The sequence below is a fragment of the Anastrepha ludens genome, chromosome 6 (genome assembly GCF_028408465.1).
Source record: "Anastrepha ludens isolate Willacy chromosome 6, idAnaLude1.1, whole genome shotgun sequence".
Classification (NCBI taxonomy): Eukaryota; Metazoa; Arthropoda; class Insecta; order Diptera; family Tephritidae; genus Anastrepha; species Anastrepha ludens.
The window spans coordinates 95346029-95365703 of NC_071502.1; the positions used below are offsets into that span (position 1 = coordinate 95346029).

The following is a 19675-nucleotide window of genomic DNA, read 5'->3' on the forward strand; positions in this document are numbered from 1 at the left end:
CTTGGTTGGCTTGGTGTTGGCTATAAATGCCTCATACGAGTACAGAAGCTACATGCATACATGCGTGTGTGTGCCGCATACATACATACAAATCTTCTAATGCAATTAGCTGCGTATGTTATGGCATATAATTGAATCAGTTGTTTTGCGGTGCACGCACGGCTGGTTGGTCACACATTCATAGAGGCACCCGTACTCGCATTCAGCAATGAGTGGCATTAGTGAGCCATAACTACATTAATAGCTGCTACGAAGGGATAATCAATAGATTGGATTACTTTGCTTGGTGTTGATGATTTTGGTTACTTAAAATATTTTGCGGGCTGAGTGAGTCAGAGGTGATGATTTTTAAAAAGTAACCAGAAATTAAATTTAAGATTGTGCAGGCAATGAAGACGTTGAGTCAGTGTGACCAGCCTTGTGAAAATGGCACGTTAATTGGAGTTTATCACATAAAAAGACAAAACAAAAAAATTTTTAAAAAATTGTATTGGATTTCGCGCTTTAAATGATAACTTTTTAGCTGAATTTTTCTTGGGTAAAAGTAAGCTTATTGACATGTCAGTCTTTTATTGTGACAAGCTCAGAACACCTTGGCGAGAACTGATTACATCGTCTCGACGGTGACATTCAAAAGGAAGTTTGCCACTCTCTTGCCATCCTGGGAGATCTGAAGGCAGGGACTTTCACTAAGCAAATTCGAAACTACAGCCTACAAAGAAAGCCTATGATGCTGCAATGATCAGGAAAAGACACACTTACGTGTGGAAACCGGCATACTGGTGGAACAGCGATATAGCTGAACTCAGAGGCGCTTGCCACAAAGTTAAACCTCAATACCGGAGAGGCAGATTAACAAGTGAATAAGAAAGGTTGCGGGAAATTTTCAAAATGAAACGCAACGGCCTCAAAAATGCGATTAAAAAAAGCAAGGCGTTCTGCTTCAAAGAACTGTGTGCCAAAGCTGATGAAAATCCGTGGGGAGGAGCGTATAAGTTGGTGATGTCTAAGATTAGTGGTAAGGAAAGGAAAAGCGCCGACTTGCCCTGTTATCTTTAAAAAAGGTTGTGGAAACCCTTTTCGCAAGGCAAGAAGATGAGCAAGAATACCGACTACCAGCAGACGCATAATTTATTACAGTCACAAAAACAGCGGTAAATACAGCCTTGGGTCGTTTTGGAAACGCTAAAGCTCAAGGCCTTGATGGAATACCTAACGGAGCTCTACACACTCGCACTGCAAGAAGACGCAAAACCCCTCACGGAGACGTTTCAAAAGTGTTTTCGAGATGGTGTCTTCCCAAATATTTGGAAACAGCAACGACTTGTCCTTTTGCCGAAACCTAATAGGACGCCGGGTCAACCAAGCTCATATCGACCCCTCTGTATGATTGATACGATGGGCAAAATTTTAGAACGGCTTATTGCTGATCGTTTGGAGCAGCACTTTATTGAAAAAGAAGTCTATCGTCCGACAACCAATATGGTTTCCGCAGGGGACGCTCCACTATTGATGCAATAAAAAAGCTTACATCAATAGCGGAAAATGCCATTGAAGGCACAAGATGGATGCATGGTACCAAGGAGTATTGCGCCGTCATAACATTGGACGTAAAAAATGCATTTAACTCTGCATGCTGCTCCCACATTATGCACACTTTAGGGAATCTGGAAACGCCATCATACCAATTGCGTTTGATAAAAAGCTACCTGTCAGAATACTATTGTATGATACAGACAAAGGAGTTAAGCAATATAGAGTAACTGGGGGAGTACCACAAGGCTCCGGGCGGGCCAAAAAACTGAAACAATTTTGATGACAAGTAGAAAAAACTTGATAACATCACACTAAGCATAGACGGGCATAACATCAACACCCTACCGTACTTGAAATACTTGGGAGTCATGATTGATGCACGCTTAAACTTCAAAGTGCCCAGAGAAAGAGATTGTGAGTAAGCAGCACGGGTAAATACGGCGCTATTTTGAAAAATGGCTAACATAGGCGGGCCAAGTCAGAACAGAAAGCTACTACTGGCAAAAGGTACCCAATTCATTGTAACGTATGCTGAACCTGTGTGGGGAGAAGAGTTAAAGAAGCGCTTTTCGCACTGTATCCCGTGAAGCTATCGGGGTAATTTCTGGCAGAATGTCCCCAGATATAATTGCTCTCGACAGTAAGAGAATAAATGACAAAAGCCGAAGCCTTGGCAGGTCGTTAATAGCTGAGGAGCTGAGGAGGAAATCAGATACGAGAGTCTATCTAAATAGCCAAAACGCTGGGATATAACAACCAAAGGGAGATGGACATACCCACTCATTAGAAATGTGCAGGCATATTTTTTTATTTTTTATTTTTATTTTTTATTTTTATTCCTTGATATCTCTAGTCAAATTAACAATAAATAGTTTGTACATGAAATTATTTATATAGTTATATGAAGAAATACCGCTCTTAATCAGAGCATAGGGCGGAAAAAAACTCAGACCAACGTGAGCGATCTTGTGGAATTTTTCGAATTTCATGCCAGGAACATGTTGACTGGTATTCCGCGTGTGTTGATCGCATCTAAGTTGTTCGTGGTCGTCCTCTTTTTCTGGAGCCTTGTGGATTCCATTCTAGGGCCATCTTTGCGATGTCATTGACTTCTTTGCGTAAGGTGTGCCCAATCCAACGCCATTTCCTTTCTTTGATATCAGCTGCGATGGGCTTGCACATTGAAATATTTACAAGATTTTCGTTGGTGATAACTCTTGGCCAAAATATGCGGTGAATAATGCGCAGACATCTGTTGATAAATGTTTGTAGGCTATTGCATAAGGTATCTGTGACTTTCCACGTTTCGCACGCATAAAGTAACACTGGTTTGATGCTTGTATTGAAAATTCGCAATTTTGTTTCTGTGCTAATATGTCTTGATAACCAGATTTGATTCATCCTGTGGAAAGCGTAGCGAGCTTTGTTTATGCGGGAACTTACATCAGCTTCCGCTCCACCATTTTTTGACACTATGCTGCCAAGGTAGCAGAAGTTTCCGATGTCCTCAATTGTAACCAGCGTGCCACCCTCTTCAAGCGTCTGTGCGTCCTGATTTGGAGTTTCGATACGTATAAGCTTCGTTTTTTTGAAGCTGTCTCGCAATCCAACTTGGCTTGCATATCGTATTAAGGCAGTAAGTTTAGCGTGTGCTTCAGACAATTTGTGTGTCAAAAAGCATATATCATCGGCATAATCCAGATCGCAGAGCTTCTGATATGGGCGCCAATGAATGCCCGATGGAATATCGATATTTGTTTTTCTTATAATATCATCAAGTACAGTGATAAGCAGAAGCGGCGACGACACACCACCCTGACGCACACCATTGTGAATACTGAACAACTCGCTCGTTTCGCCTTTGAAGAGTACACTGCACGCAGCTCCCTCATAAAGTTCTTGAATGATGGTGACGATTTTTTCCGGTACTCCATTAGTCCTCGAGGTAGACCAAATTGCGCGCCTGTTCAATGTGTCAAAAGCGCGCTCAAAGTCCACAAAGAGTTGGCACAGTGGCGACCGCCATTCCACTGACTGCTCTATAATTATACGCAGCGTGTTAATATGATCTACCCACGATCTTTTGGGGCGCAATATGTTGTTGAGAACCGGGGCGATTCTCTCAAGAATGACAAATGCCAAGATCTTTATTACGGCATTTAAAAGAGTTATGCCACGCCAATTGCACAGCGACTTAAATCATCCTTCTTCGGAATTGATATTATTATGCCCTCTTTCCAGTCGATCAGGATGGTGTTTGTTGGACAGATTTGAAGTAAGAGGGGACTGAGTAGTGGGGTTATTTCATCAGCACCAAATTTTAATAACTCAGGTGGTATACCATCCGAGCCAGCAGCTTTGTTGTTTTTAAGCTTGTGGATTGCGGTTTTAATTTCCGTGCTAGAGGGGGGCTGAGTCGAGATATCCCTGTTGGGATTCCGTCGTCTATTGCTGGGGACGGCGTCTGCTTCTTCAACGCAGGCATGGGTCGATAGAAAACACGGTAATGCCGACTTTAACATAATGCAGTTCCTGACAGGGCATCGTTGTTTTAGAGGATATCTCCACAAGTATGGCCATGATGATGGAGTTATTTGCTCATTTTGTGCCAAGGCTAATGAAAATGCGGAGCATATTTTCTTTCACTGCCAAAGAGATAGTAAAGAATGAGAGTTTTTGGAAAACCAAATAGCAGAACCAATAACACCGGACACCACACGTACTACAATCTAAAGAGGTATGGGATTGTATCAAAAATTTGTCATGATTTGAGTCAAATGGAGAGAAGGTGAAAAAGCGAAAGCATAGCACTAAATAGCTGAAATTCCATAGTAGTAGATGTAGTAACTTTTCTTGTAGTAGTAGTAACTTTTTCCTTGGCGTATGCCGATGATATTGACATCATCGGCCTTAATAACCGCGCTGTTAGTTCTGCTTTCTCCAAACTGGATAAAGAGGCAAAGCGAATGGGTCTGGTGGTGAACGAGGACAAAACGTAGAACCTCCTGTCTTCAAACAAACAGTCGGCGCACTCGCGTTTCGGCACCCACGACTCTGTAGACAGTTATAATTTCGAGGTTGTAAAAGACTTCGTTTATTTAGGAACCAGCATTAGCACCGATAGCAATGTCAGCCTTGAAATCCAACGTAGAATCTCTCTTGCCAACAAGTGCTACTTTGGACTAAGTAGGCAACTGAGCAGTAAAATCCTCCCTCGACGAACAAAACTAACACTCTGCAAGACTCTCATCATGCCCGTCCTAACGTAGGGCGCAGAAGCAGAAGCGTGGACGATGACAACATCCGATGAAGCGACGCTTGGAGTGTTTGAGAGAAATATTCTGCGTAAGATTTTTGGACCTTTGCACGTTGGCGACGGCGAATATCGCAGACGATGTAACGATGAGCTGTATGAGCTGTACGACGACATAGATATAGGGCAGCGTATAAAGGCTGGGTAATGTTGTCCGAATGGATGCAAACGCTCCGGCTCTGAAAGTATTCGATGCGGTACCAACTGGTGGTAGCAGAGGAAGAGAAAGGCCTCCTCTGCATTGGAAAGATCAGGTGGAGAAGGACTTGACTTCACTTGGTGTGTCCAACTGGCGCCGGTTAGCACGAGAAAGAAACGACGGGCGCTTTGTTAAACTCGGCCAAAATCGCGTAAGCGGTAATAGCGCCAATTAAGAAGAAGAAGGTAAACTGACGATCCCGGACATAGAAACTTATCTTTCTATGGTATGGACAGAGACATGGTGGGTGGGGGAGTACTGTTATGACAGGGGTGGCTCTCTCATCAAATGACCTAAACAGGGGGTGCTAACAAGCAGATGCTACTTTGGACGTATTGCATCAGGACAATAACGGACGTTGAGTTTAGTGCTCAAACCACCTGCCGACGAATGCTTTCGATGCTTCCTCCTCGTAAAAAAAAGAAAGCCTATAAAGATGATTCAAAAATTGATTGTGCCGTTGGAGCAGTTATACAGTACCTGGCCATTGAATTATGACCGATGATAAAAATTACTTATTTATGGCTTTGAGAGCGAATAAAAAGCAAACGGTCTTAAAGCATTTAAAAAAGTTTACATATTTCTTTTTATTAAAGGCTTCTTGACATTTTTGCATTAGAAATATTTATTTTAAACTAATATTTCCTGGCCCCTCCCCTTGCTGTTAAGACGGTCGCAATTCGTTGAAGCATATACCACACATTTTGTCCATTGTTGCTGTTGTATTGTGGTATTATTCCGCTGATATACTGCCGATTTGAGGTATGCACAACAATTTTCGATGGGGTTAAGATCTGGTGAATTGCCAGGCCATGGCAAAACCATTATTTTCATTGAATTCAAACAATTTATGCTCATCCTGGAAGTGTGACATGGAGCTCCATTTTGCATGAAGGAGTATTGGTCTCTAGGACACTTCAGGGTTTCTAAATATGGCATCAAAACGTTTTCCAGCACCTCCACGTACTGGACAGAGCGCATTGTTCCCTCAGCAAAATGCAGCGGACCTGGTCCCTCTGAGGTTATACGTCCCCAAACCAAAAGGGGAGGAGGGGGGTGCGGGGTGTTTGACCCTTGGAAGCACACAATCTTCAGAATATCGTTCTCTGGCTCTTCTGCGAAGAAAATTTGCTATTTTGTCACCGCTTCCAATCACCATTCATCGCTGAAGATGATCTGTAAGAAGAAAAACACAACCACTGAAAAGTGCGAATGTTCACATCTTCTTACTACTGCTATTTGACAAAGGAAAATAATGTTTTTTTAAACTAACTTTTTTCGAATATTCCGCGTCAAAGTCTCTGTGAAGTTGTGCCCAAAGTTTCCGCCGATTTCGCATACAGGGTGTCAGTTTTGGCTCTTTTGCTGGTCGTCTACAAAAAAGTCCTTTTTTGTATAAGCGTCGTCGTAAGTAACGTTCTTTCCGAAATATTTACTCCAGATCTCTGAACCTCTCTTAAAATCATCCGACTTGAAGCATTTCTGTTCCAGAGAACTGTTTGGACGATTTTGCGATCCTGCCTGGTTGAGGTGATGCGTTCTCGGCGCCAATTTTGGCGATTGTTTGAAGTTACCGCTAAAACGTTGTTGGTATTTTTCAACTTTTTGGCAACATTTACCACAGACGCCTTGGATATTCCAACGGCTTTTGCTATGTCTGCATAGCTCAGGTTCTTGGCTATCAAAAGAACTGCAATTTGTTGCTTTTGTCCAGATGTCAAATCCGACTTTCGGCCCATTTTCTAAAAAAAAACTGGTTAAATTTAAAAAAAGGATAGTTCACGTGACAGATTTAAAAGGTAGGTATATTTTGTACTTACTGTTGTTATATTCTAGATATATGAATATTCACTATTCAATTCTTTCACTTTTCAGACGATCTCAATTATTTTTTTTATGCGCCTCACACAAGATCGAATTAATTCGCACTGGCACTTGCACACTTAACTTTTCACTTATAAGCAAAAAAACTGATCCTTTTCTAATCGTCACAGGCCAATTGACCGTAAATTTTTAAAAACATCTAAGAACAGGTTAAAAACCCTTTAATACCCTTTTTTTTTGGAAAAGTCCACATTAGATTGAAAATGTTACCTGATATTTGATATAATTTGATCATAATTCAATGGCCAGGTACTGTATATTCTCATAGACTGAGAATTGAAAAATCTGCGCCGACGGTGGATTGACAATAAAGGATGCTTTTGGGCCACTTATGTTTAATGCCCTCGCCTCATTTCAAATGGTGTTTTTTGGGTGTTTCTTTAAAAGCGTGTAAAACGGAAACGAAAAAGAAGATTTTTTATTTTTGTTTTCAGTATTTCATTTTTTATCAATGGATCAAAAAAATAATATTTAAACAATTATTTCAGAATTATCTCGTAAGAAAAAAAGTTATTCGCCTTGCTGCACTTCAACCGCAATGATTTACTATTCCATAACTTGAGTTTGTAAATTACAAAACCAAGTCTGTTTAAATTTTAAGATTTCCTTATCACTTGAAGTTAAATAAGTTGAACTTTTATTTAAAGAAAAAACTTGCCTGCAGCCGAGTTCTTTACCGCCTTCATTTCATTGTTATTTCACTTTTAATTTCTCACACCTACCACAAGCGTACGCCTTCAAGTATGCAACAAAAGTGCAGCACAATAAAATCAGCCATATAAAATGACGCGAAAAAAACCCCCTTACATACAAAAGAATGCTTTAATAAACAACCACAAGCGAATGCTGTGAAATGAGCAAAGAAAAACAAAACATAACAGAAATTATTACAATAAAACAACAATAACAACATAGCCACACTCCTACTAAATGACTAAGAAAACGTTTCGTCTTTCTATTATCCTGTTGTTTGTTAATACAACTCGCCACCAGTGCAACGCAGTGCTGCGGCATCTTATTCCTACCTCCACTGTATTTTACGCTGCTGCCTTCGCAGCGCAGTGACGCCGTAGAAGAGCACCTTGAAAGGAGCTGCTTAGTTGTGCCGTGAGTGTTTATATTTTGTTTACACTTCTCATAAAACATGCACACACACACACACAGGCACACAGCCACACTCCTATACTCAGATTATGAAAAAAATACACGTAAACAGATATTTATGTAGTTGTGTGTGCGCCTGCCTTAGTACTTAGGTGTTTTTGCTGTTATTTTTGCTGCCGCTGCATAACAAAAATTCATTAAAAATTAATCCTGCCGGACGCTTTGCAATGAATCCCACCACTGGCTGCCGCTACTGCTGCAGTAATTCAACGTATTCAATTACGGAACGTCGCAACAGGCCAACAACGCACACGCACACGCACACGCACACACTTAACCCATGGGGCTCAGCCTATAAAATAGTGCGGAACAAGATGAAACAGACGGTACAACCAACATGCCCAATTCTCTTGGACCAGATTGTACGAGAACTCTTCCCTCCGCAGCCTGACTTTGTGAGAAAGATAGATAGCGAACCAGCCACCAACATCCCGGCGGTAAATGTAGCCGAAGTGCTCAAACTAAGTAGCAAATTATCGTCTCGAAAAGCGCCTGGGCCAGATGGAATTCCAAACATTGCGTTGAAAAAAGCCGTGCTGCAAAACCCGTGCTTGTTTGCGAGAATTTTTAATGTGTACCTGCAAGAAGGCGTCTTTCCAAATATCTGGAAACTACAAAAATTGGTACTTGTACCAAAAAAACCAGGTGCTTGCGCTCCAAATGAATACCGTCCACTGTGTATGCTGGACTCCATTGGTAAGTTGTTTGAGCTTGTGATTAAAAACCGGCTGGAAATATATGTAGACGGACAGCTGTCAAGCTACCAGTTCGGCTTTAGGAGGAAGCGATCTACCACAGACGCGATAGAGGCCGTAAAAGTAATTGCGGAAAAGGCAATTGAAGGCAAGCGATGGTTAGGTGGTGCAAAAGAATATTGCCTAGTAATAACATTAGATGTCAAAAATGCGTTCAACAGTGCCAGATGGATAGACATACTACACGCCCTCCGCGCGATGCAAGTGCCTACCTATCTACAGCGTATCATATCCAGCTACCTGTCTGATAGGGTGTTACGTTACGGCAGCGACAGCGGAATTGTTGACTACCAGGTCACAGCTGGTGTGCCACAAGGATCCGTTCTAGGGCCCCTCCTGTGGAACATTATGTACGACGGCATTTTGCGACTAAAGGTACACAAGAGAGCAACATTCGTTGGCTTCGCGGACGATATATCAATCGTTGTAACCGCGAAAACGCTCGCGGAAATTGTAAATATCGCGCAACAAGCTATAGGCGCGGCTCAAAGATGGCTAGGCGCGAATGGTTTAAAGCTAGCTACGCATAAAACAGAAGCCGTACTCATCAGCAGCCGAAAGAGAGTTGAAAAGGTCAAGATTAGAGTTGGGGACAGCATTATCGAGTCAAAGCCATACATAAAATACTTAGGCGTCTTGGTAGACCACCGAATTAGCTTCCGATACCACTTGGAATACGCTAGCAACAAAGCTGCGACTGCGACAGCAGCCCTGGCTAGAATAATGGCGAACATTGGAGGACCAAGGCAGCAGGCAAGACAGGTCCTGGCTGGAGTAGTGAGGTCTATCCTTTTATATGGCGCGACAGTTTGGCGCGATGCATTCCAACACGCTTCATACGTACGAAGTAGTAACTCCGCGTACCGCTTGTGTGCTCTTAGAGTCTGCTCTGCCTTCAGGACAGTCTCAGAGGATGCGGCGCTCATCATAGCCGGTCTATGCCCACTCGACTTGATAGCGCAGGAGATGTATGAAATGAGACGTATGAGGAACAACCAAGCCCAATGCGATCAGCTGGCACTGAGAAAATCCATAAACCACCGCTGCGTGGACCAATGGCAGACGCGATGGGACAGTGCAAATAAAGGCAGGTGGACCCACCGTCTCATCCCCAACGTTGAAGCTTGGCTCCAGAGAAAGCACGGAGAAGTAGACTTCTATGTCTGCCAAATCCTAAGTGGCCATGGTTGCTTTAAAGCGTACCTTCACCGCTTTGGACACGAAGAAAGTCCATACTGCGAGCAGTGCACACCAGCAGTTGAGGAGGACGCAGAACATGTGCTTCTCACGTGTCCCCGCTTCAGAAGAGTAAGGGCTAAACTAGAAGGCAACCTTGGCAGCAGCATCACGCCCGAGAATTTAGTGCCACTGATGTTGATGAGCCAGGACAATTGGAGCAAAGTCCAAAACATGGCTGCTGAAATAATGCAGCAACTTCGAAATAGCGAGCAGGCAAGGAGGATGCGCGAACGTCAAATAAGAACGTGAAGCAGCACACCTATCCAGAGATGAAAACACAGGTAAACTGACGATACCACTATTAGAAACTAGCTTTTCTATGGTAACGAACAGGGACATGGGGGGAGGGGGCGTATAGATCCGACAGGGGTGGTTGTCTTCTGATATGACCTAACAGTGGTGGTAATAGGCAGATGCAGCTTGTGACATATTGCATCAGAACAGTAACTGACGTTGAGTGCAACGCTCAAACCGCCTCCCGACGAAATACTTGACGGTAGTACCGGGGGGATCGGTACTTTGACGGTAGGAGGTTTAGTTCGGGTTAAAGTCCCACACTGACGGGGTAAGGCTTTCGATGCTTCCTCCTCATAAAAAAAAAAAAAAAAAAAAAAAAAAAAAAAAAAAAAAACACACTGAAGTACGCCCCATATATGTGTGCAAATGCATATGCTATACTCTTTGTAAGTGTGGATGTGTGTGTACAGCATGCAGTGAGCTTTCTAGCAGACTTCTTGGCTAAACTTATAAATGTATGTGTGTGTGTGTGTATAAGAGGCAGCTTGAAACTGCAAGTGACCCGACACTGGTGTCCGGCTGCTTATCTTTAACACGCGCACACACACACACACATTCTCATATACTTGAATTCACTCACTTCCTTTTGAGTTTGCCAGTATTTGGTTTATATTTGCACTGCGCTTCATTGCTGCCGCTTATATTACTTGCTGCTGCTGGCCATTGCTGTGCTGAAAATTGTGCTTCTACTGCTTTTCAGCAAGGCGTTGAAGTGAAGTCCGAAGTTGGTACACTAAAAATTTTCAAATCAATAGAATGAACACTTTTAGCTAATCTAAATTAGAATTAGAAGTCCCCTTTCATCCTCTATTCCTTAGAAATCGTTTCTTTGGGAGTTTCCGCTTCGACTCTTGTTGCACCGTGGTCCACTCTTCTTTCTTCCTATTAGTCCTTGACTTTATCTCCATCTCCACACTATCGGACTTTTACTTTTTTAATAGCTGGGGATTGGGTTATTTCGGCTCCGTTGGCGCTATTTTTGGTCCTTACTCGCTTTGCAAATTGGGTTAACTCCACTAGTCTTTCTGCCAGCGAGACCTTCCCCCATTGTGTTGGAGTCTTGTTTTGGTCTAGTCGCCCCGTCTTTCTTACTTGTCCATCTGAAGCATGGTTTCGGCATAAAGCCGTTTTATACTGCTGGACCGCCTGTTTACAAACAGAACTTCTGCAGTTCAGCGATTTCTTTTCCCCGCAACATCGGTGGAACCTTCATCAAATAGGGTTGCTGGGTCACCATCTATGATCGACTAGGAACTGCATGCTGCAATAGTTGTAGATAGACTTTGCGCGCCCAACTGTAGTACTGCTATACACCCTAGCGTTTCATAGCTTTCTCCTGTGGTTCCATTAGTTTTCGGAGTCCATATGGTCCACATCTTGATTCTTAATAGGTGATCCCAAAGTTGTTGTATTTCTTCGAAATTGACACAGTATGTCGGTGTCCTTGAAGATATGCTCAGTTGTTGCCTTTAGAATGCTCATCATCGATTTCTGTTGTAGTTGTTGAGTGTTCTTGTTGATGGGTCAGCTCTTCAAGCTTCTAGCTCAGTGCTTACGCACAGTCGCCTCTTTGACCCGGTGATTATCTTTGCAATGCGGGGAGACCGACGCGAGGGTTAACACAAACCTTTATGGGTACCTGTGTTCAGAGTCGGGTCAGCATTAATCGGGAGAAAGCCCGGACTAACCTGAATCACCAACTGAATGGCGACGAACTGAGAACGTACTTCAAGGACTGCCATGGTTATACCGGGACGGGAGGAGCTGTAGCAATATCTGAATCGCAGTTTTTGTGGGGTATCAATCCACATACTAATGCACGAGTTTTAAATATTGTATTGCCAACTGATCTCCCCATTTCGAGTGCTTTAGTTCGGCGTGGTTCAGCCGCTTCTAACCTGGATAACATTCGCTGTCCGAGAAGTCGCTCGTTTCTAGACAGAAGCTTTCGGATTCCATAGTTTGCTTTGCGACAGAATACTATCAGCACCTCTAAGCTGGTGTTTTGCTTGTTTTGGTCCACGAGTGGTATTTTATTGAAATTTTTATTTCCCATTTACCCTATATATCTGCCGAGCATTCCCCGATCTGCCATCTGGGGACGCTTCCGATGTGAGACAGGGAACTCTGCACGAAAAGTCTCGCTTCAATAGAGCGCTCTGATTCTTAGGGGCAACCATTTAACTTAGATTGGTTCAAGTCGGTCGTCTGTAGTGGTTCGCACTTCGGCTCAAGGCTTTTTGTGATAGCTTCAAGACAAAACTAACCGCTGTCGCTCAAATCAATTCGGGCTGAAAATCAAAATTTTCAACCTTCTTTACTTCATAGACGTGAAATCAGTAAACTTCTTAGAGAAATGTTCACTAAATTTTGGGTGAAGTTGTAAGTTCTCTTTTCTTTCAATGTGCGACGACTTTTACAGAAACCATTGCAGACACCACCTTATCCACCTACGTGCCTGCCAATGAAGAAATGTACAGCAAGAACCGCAGTTGCCAGACCAACATTTCGCTAATCTCTTCGGCGTCGTCTCTATACCAGAAAACCTCGTCAAGCAAATGCTGAACTCGAAAGAGCAATGGGAAGCAGTAAAAAATAGTAAAGTGCAGTAAGGATCGTAGTAAAACTTCGAAGTATAGAATAGGAGGCGGCCACCGTAGCCGAATGGGTTGGTGCGTGACTACCATTCGGAATCCAGAGAGAAAATAGGTTGGAATCTCGCTGAAAAACCAAGATGAAGAACACGTTTTTTCTAATAGCGGTCGCCCCTCGGCTGTCAATGACATGCGTTCGAATGTATTTCTGCCATGAAAAATCTCCTCCTAAAAAATGAGTCCTGTTCGGAGTCGGCTTGAAACTGTAGCTCCCTCCATTTGTGGAACAACATCAAGACGCCACCCCAAATAGGAGGAGGAGCCCGACCAAACACAAAAAATAAAAAAAAACCAGATGGCAAGCACGAACACCTGAGGTAAGCTTGAAGACGAACTCAAACCGACGGCAAGTCGATATCGAGTAACGATATTGCAACTTTCCGATGCCTTATAGGTATCCCAAACTATGGGATGCTATTGATAGCGTATAACCTACTTAAGCTTGGACGCAGGTAGCTGGTTAAAAGGCTCAAACAGGTGGAGCCGCTTGATGAAATAATTTTAGCAGTCCCAGGGTGGAATCAGCTGAGAGGGGAGGAATACTACAGTGTTAGTAGGAGCGTGCCCCACATACCACTGGTGTGACTGCATCTTTGATGACGATGCTGACATTTTCGACTTTAGCCTGCTCTGGAAAAAAGGTCCAATATTTTGGGTATGGAGATATGAGTACTGATCCCTTAAGTCTTGAGTGGTGGAGATAAGACTGGCTTGGAAGTCTCTAAGAAAAGAGCTTTTTTGTGTATATAGCTTTGCATTCACTGCACTTAGATCCTAAAAGAATAGAGTTGGTGCTATTCTCTCTATTTTCACTGAAATAAAAAGTGGAACAAACAAGCGAATTATCGAAATTTCAAAATTTTTAGTCAGAACCAGGGCTAACGTAGAATAAATCGTAAAGTAGAAGTAGTTGCATACTTCATTTCATTATATTTCCTCTTAACTCAGAAAACTGTTTGGTCGTAGTACTGCCACATTTCTTCTCCCGACAGTCGGTGTCCAACTCTCTCTGGACTAAAGAGCTGTAATACCCTTCGACACTCTCAAGTTTCACATGCATTTTGGCCTAGAAATAAATACCATTTTCTTCAAGGGGCACTAATACAATTGCGAACGTATCACAATGCTTCGTTATACGCACATCGTTGCGGCCAATGAAGCCGTCAGCCCTTGAAGCTATCCATTCGCCTGCAACATTAATTATACGTAAATTTTCTCAGTGTATACCAGTTACCGTGTAAAATTTGATCCTTTGTGGTTGTTGTTGTTGCGTTTGGCGCATTTCATGCAGCTATTGCTGCTGTGTTGTCTTTATTTTGCTGTTTGTCCGTTGTTGTATGGTCGTTTAAGTCTACATATTTTTCTTGATGTCCTGCAATTTCGTTGCTGCTGCTCCTTTTTCTATTTCAGCTACGAAATCCTTCAATTCATTTTTGTGCTGCTGTTTATTCTTCCGCTTCTGCTCTGCACTACTCTGGTTGTTTTTGCCAACGTCTTGTGGCAATGCGACTTTTATGTGTTTCGTCTTGCCATGCTGCATAAACAGAATAATTTATAAAACGTATACTGAAGCTGTTCAGGCTGCTCTGTTTACCTGCCACATGAGGCGCATGCAATGGTAATTGTAGCTACATATATCAGCAAGAACACCAACAACTAGGCGATATCTACACAAATAAATACAGAGCAAAACACATTGAAAATGAATGCCACTGCTTAACCGGTCGCGCTGTTGTTGGCGCATTTGATCCGCATCCGGACATTAGGTAATGCTGGTAGCTGCGGTGGCATATTGCGAGTTGTGTGAGTGTGTGTGTATGTGTTTGGCACCACTTGAAGGACAACAATCAGACAGACTTCATTGCACTTCACTGCTGTGGCATTTCCAAAAGGAAGACATTGAAGTCTGAAAAGTGAGAAGGCAGCAAAGTAAAGGCAGTGGAGTGACAACGAGAGTTCCTTGTTATGTGCGAAGCGCGGCAACAGTAAATGTTCGTGAGTGTTGCGCAAACAATAAAAGCAACAATTGTGCTAGCGATACTTAACTAACCAACACACACCATCACCCTGCGAGCCGCTCCTTCAACAGAGTATCAAAATTTTTGTTGCAAAGCAAATAAAAAAGGCGAGTCGAGTTATCCTTTCATATTCAGTGAAATTACTTGGCGCAAAGGTGTGAAGTTCTATTTACAGCTGCGGTTCGTTAACTGCTTCGTCCTTTCGCTAGTTCTGCCCGATTTTAGCAGCTCGTGGAGAACCAGCCCCGGCAGTGAAAGTGATAAAGTTACATTAGTTAAGCAGCATTTAGCGACTTAGAGGGGAGTGAAATGAATGTTTGACCGACGCACAAGCAAACTTGTTGAGGGGGCAGAACGAAGAGACTGAAGAGATTTAATATCTTATTTATGCTCTTTGCTACAGAATCATAAAAATGTCTATTGTAAGTACAAAGTTTCATTAAATCGTTGCAAAAATATTTATTTAATTAACGCAACACAGAGCGGTTGGAGGAAGAAATGAAATTGTCAGCTCAGCCGAGCTTAGGGATTCAGTTTAGTTTGTATCAGACGTCAGTGGTTGGTTTATTAAAAATGATTGCATTGATGGAACTTTATAAAAGACTTATCACCATCAGCGTATGAGTTTTAAGAGGAGATTAACTTGATTTCTCTAAGATCAATGAGTACAACCTCTGCACGTCAGTAACCTCAGAAGGGGGGTTTTCCATAGAAACAGGGGCGATGTTTCCCGGCTATAGCCATCGTGCTGGCGTCCGTAAGATCCCTTATCTATTACTCAGTGGTCGCCGTAGCTGCATAGACGGGTGATGGACTACCATTCGGAAGTGCATAAATTCGAGTCTCTGTGCATTAAACATCAAATGACAGAAAACATTTTTTCTATTAGCGATCGCTCTGCGCCAGGCAATGGCAAACCTCCGAGTGCATTTCTGCCACGAAAAAGCGACTCATAAAAAACGATTTGCAGTTCAGAGGTGGCATAAAACTGTAGGTCCCTCCATTTGTGGAAAAAAATCAAGACGCTCATCACTAGAGCTGTGATAGTCATGCAAAATAAAAGGCCAAAAAATAATAATAATTGGCGCGTACACTTCTGTTAGGTGTTTGGCCAAGCACCTCCTCCTATTTGTGGTGTGCGTCTTGATGTTGGTCCACAAATGGAGGGGCCTACAGTTTCAAGCTGACTCCGAACGGCAGATATTTTTATGAGGAGCTTTTTCATGGCAGAAATACACTCGGAGGTTTGCCATTGCCTGCCGAGGGGCGACCGCTATTAGAAAAATGTTTTTATTAATTTTGCTTTCACCGAGATTCGAACCTACGACCTCTCTGTGAATTCCGAATGGTAATCACGCACCAACCCATTCGGCTATGGCGGTCCAAAAGCCAAAATATGCATGCAAAAATGCATGAAAAACTCTGGAATATGCACGAAAAAATGCAAAAAAAGACAAAATAAGCACGAAAAAGTGTATGAAAACATGCAAAAAAAAGCCCAAAATAATGTTCGAAAATCTCTCAAAAAATACCGAAAATGCAAAAAAGGTAGTTTTTCTCCTGGGCTAGTAAACATTTTTATTTCAGTTAGCCAGATACTTACAGTAATTCATTGTTGCAAGTCAAAATAAGATGTTGTTTCAGACTATCGAACGAGAAACACCGCCGTTTTTCAGTTAAAATTGACTTATAGGTTGAGAAGGAAAGTTCTAATTCCACCGATGTGAATCTCCATTCAAAATATCATAAATTTCAAGCAAAGAACTATATCCAACATTCCGAGATAACACTTCTTCGAACTTCTTCAAAAAATGGTCGTCGGTCATTGTGCCTAAGATAGAATGAACTTCTTCATACAGCTCTATACACTTTTTCAATTCAAGTCCTTTCGATTCTAATATTTTGATCTTGTCTGCGATGAACATGAAGTTAACTTTTATGAATGCCAAATTTTGTCGAATATTGGACGCTCTAAACGCTTTTTTTGCATCTCGAATACATTCCGAATCTGCATCATTTAAATAATCAACAACCGATTTTAAAGCGTCAAATTTGTCAGCATAGTAATCACGTGCTTGTAGCCAAGTTCCTCATCTAGTGACAATTGGTTCGGATGGCAGTGGATTTGCTTGCTTAATTAAACAGCTGCCGTCAAGCTGCTGACTGTGAATATAATTAAGAATTTGAACTATAGATAAAAATAGCAATACGTACTTTGACGAAGGTAGCCTTTACTTTTGATATCAACAAATTTACTTCATGGAATTCTGAACGAATAAATTCTACCAATCGATGCAAATCATGGGCAAAGCATGTAACGTGTAGCATTTTTGGGAATAAAACTTGAAGAGACTTCATTGCCGAAATTAATAGGACTATGAATAAGTTCGTGCGGTTTTTTTTCGAAATTTGAAACTATTGACGTAAAATGGTTACAAATTTAATATTCAAAATATTGTCCATCGCTTACTACTACTTTTTCCCATCTTTCTGGCAATTCACGGATTCCTTTTGTGAAAAATTCGGTCGGTTTTGCCGCAATCCACGAATCGATCCATTTTTTGACTTCATCGTAATTACGGAAGTGCTGGTCAGCCAGGCCATGTTGCATCGATCGGAAGAGATAGTAATCGGATGGCGCAAGGTCTGGACTATACGGCGGGTGGGGTAGGACATCCCATTTGAGCGTTTCTAAGTATGTTTTGACCACTTGTGCAACATGTGGCCGAGCATTGTCATGTTGCAAAATAACTTTGTCGTGTCTATCGGCGTATTGCGGCCGTTTTTCTCGCAGTGCTCGGCTCAAACGCATCAATTGTCGTCGGTAGACATCCCCCGTAATCGTTTCATTCGGTTTCAGTAGCTCATAATACACAACACCCAGCTGGTCCCACCAGATACACAGCATAACCTTCAGGCCATGAATATTCTGCGCCGACGTCGATGTTGAAGCATGGCCAGGGTATCCATACGTTGCCCGACGTTTTGGATTGTCGTAATGGACCCACTTTTCATCGCCAGTCACAATTCGATGCAAAAAACCCTTTCTTTTGTGCCGTTGAAGCAGTTGTTCGCATGCCATAAAACGGCGTTCAACGTCTCTTGGCTTCAATTCATACGGCACCCAATGGCCTACCTTTCGGATCATTCCCATGGCTTTTAAACGTTTGGAAATGGTTGATTGATCAACTCCCAAAGTTTTTGCAACCTCTTCTTGCGTTTGAGCCGGATCTTGATCGAGCAATTCCTCCAATTCGGTATCCATGAACTTTGGCGGCGCACCCTCGCGTTCTTCGTCTTCCAAGCCAAAATCACCACTTTTAAAGCGTGCAAACCACTTCTGGCACGTTCGCTCAGATAGAGCATGCTCACCATAAACTTCCACCAAGATACGATGACTTTCGGCTGCTTTTTTCTTCATATTAAAATAATGAAGAAGAATTCCCCGCAAAAACACATTATTTGGCACGAAATTCGACATTTTCAAGTGTGGTAAAAATATTGTTGTTTACGCTTCAAATAAAAAACTTATACTGACGTTTGTGCCTTACGACAGTAGCTCTCCAATGAATGTTTGGAAATGTGGATCGATGGAATAATAATCAAGTTACGCCATCTGTTGTAAAACCGCACGAACTTATAAATAGACCTATTATATATGCAATAGCATCGATAGTAACGAGCATAACATTTTCATATTGAATTCCTTCAATGCAAAAGAAACGCAAATAAAAGGTGTTTAGGTAAAGACTTACATACCTTTAGGCCATAAAAGTAACATCGATTCAGTAAAAAATATTGCGATCGTGTTGGCGTCACATTTGTCTAATTCTTTAACGTTCAACAAATAAGATTTGCCGCGCTCATTTTCATCATCCAATATGCCAAAAACAAAATTCGCAACTGATATTTTTTCAATATCCGTTGTTTCATCCAGAGCAACCCAAATATGTTCTCCATCAGCTTTTAAACGCAATTTTTCACTCGATTTTTCATACAAATGTGGCACATAATTACGACGAAGGGTGCTTTGATCTGGAACTGATTGTGAAGTGTATTTTTCTATGAATTGTACTACACTCGGATGATTCAATTTATTTAATGGAATGTTGGCTACGATTAAAGTTTTACATAAATCCATATTGGATTCCGAAAGATTTGGCCCACGTTTCTGTTGATGATTTGATATTAACAATTGGCTCATTTCACGTTCAGAATTCTGTTTTTTTCTTTGTTGAGCATCCTTGTGTTTCACTGAATCAATGTGCTGTTTGAATTGAAATATTTTTTTCGCAGAAACCAAACAATTGCAATGTGAACAAAATAAAACTGATTTGTCCGACTGAAAAACATTGGGAAATTGGTTCTTCATACGCACAATAAATTCACCCGGCGTCTCTTTTCTATTTGTTGGCATCTTAACCCAATTTTCAATCAACCGAGAAGAATATGATGGAACTTACTGCTTTTACTATGCATTTCATACTAACGAGTGACGCATAGCACTTGTCGTTGTGCTCTCTTCAGAAATCATATTAACCAATAATTGCGCCAAACTCATTTCGTGGAAATTTTCGAGTCCCATTTTTATAAACAAATTTGTCGCCTCATTGGAG

General features: G+C 42.0%; 1 protein-coding gene across 1 annotated transcript; it reads right to left on the minus strand.

Moving 5' to 3' along the window:
• Window positions 1–2905: 2905 nt before the first annotated feature.
• On the minus strand, window positions 2906–19644 carry LOC128867182 (uncharacterized). The gene is made up of 4 exons (XM_054108278.1): window positions 19546–19644; window positions 18819–19326; window positions 2980–3575; window positions 2906–2938 (listed from the first exon to the last, which is right to left on the minus strand). The coding sequence occupies exons 1-4, from the start codon at window positions 19642–19644 to the stop codon at window positions 2906–2908; spliced, it is 1236 nt and encodes a 411-aa protein (XP_053964253.1).
• Window positions 19645–19675: the final 31 nt, after the last annotated feature.

Bases quoted from the DNA above. Each gene is read 5' to 3' on its own strand.
- LOC128867182 (XM_054108278.1), bottom strand. From the start codon at position 19,644: ATGGGACTCGAAAATTTCCACGAAATGAGTTTGGCGCAATTATTGGTT. The intron at 19,327-19,545 runs GTATGAAATGCA...CAATTCAAACAG, and splicing joins GTGCTATGCGTCACTCGTTA to CACATTGATTCAGTGAAACA. The intron at 3,576-18,818 runs GTATGTAAGTCT...GTATAATTATAG, and splicing joins GTTACTTTTATGGCCTAAAG to AGCAGTCAGTGGAATGGCGG.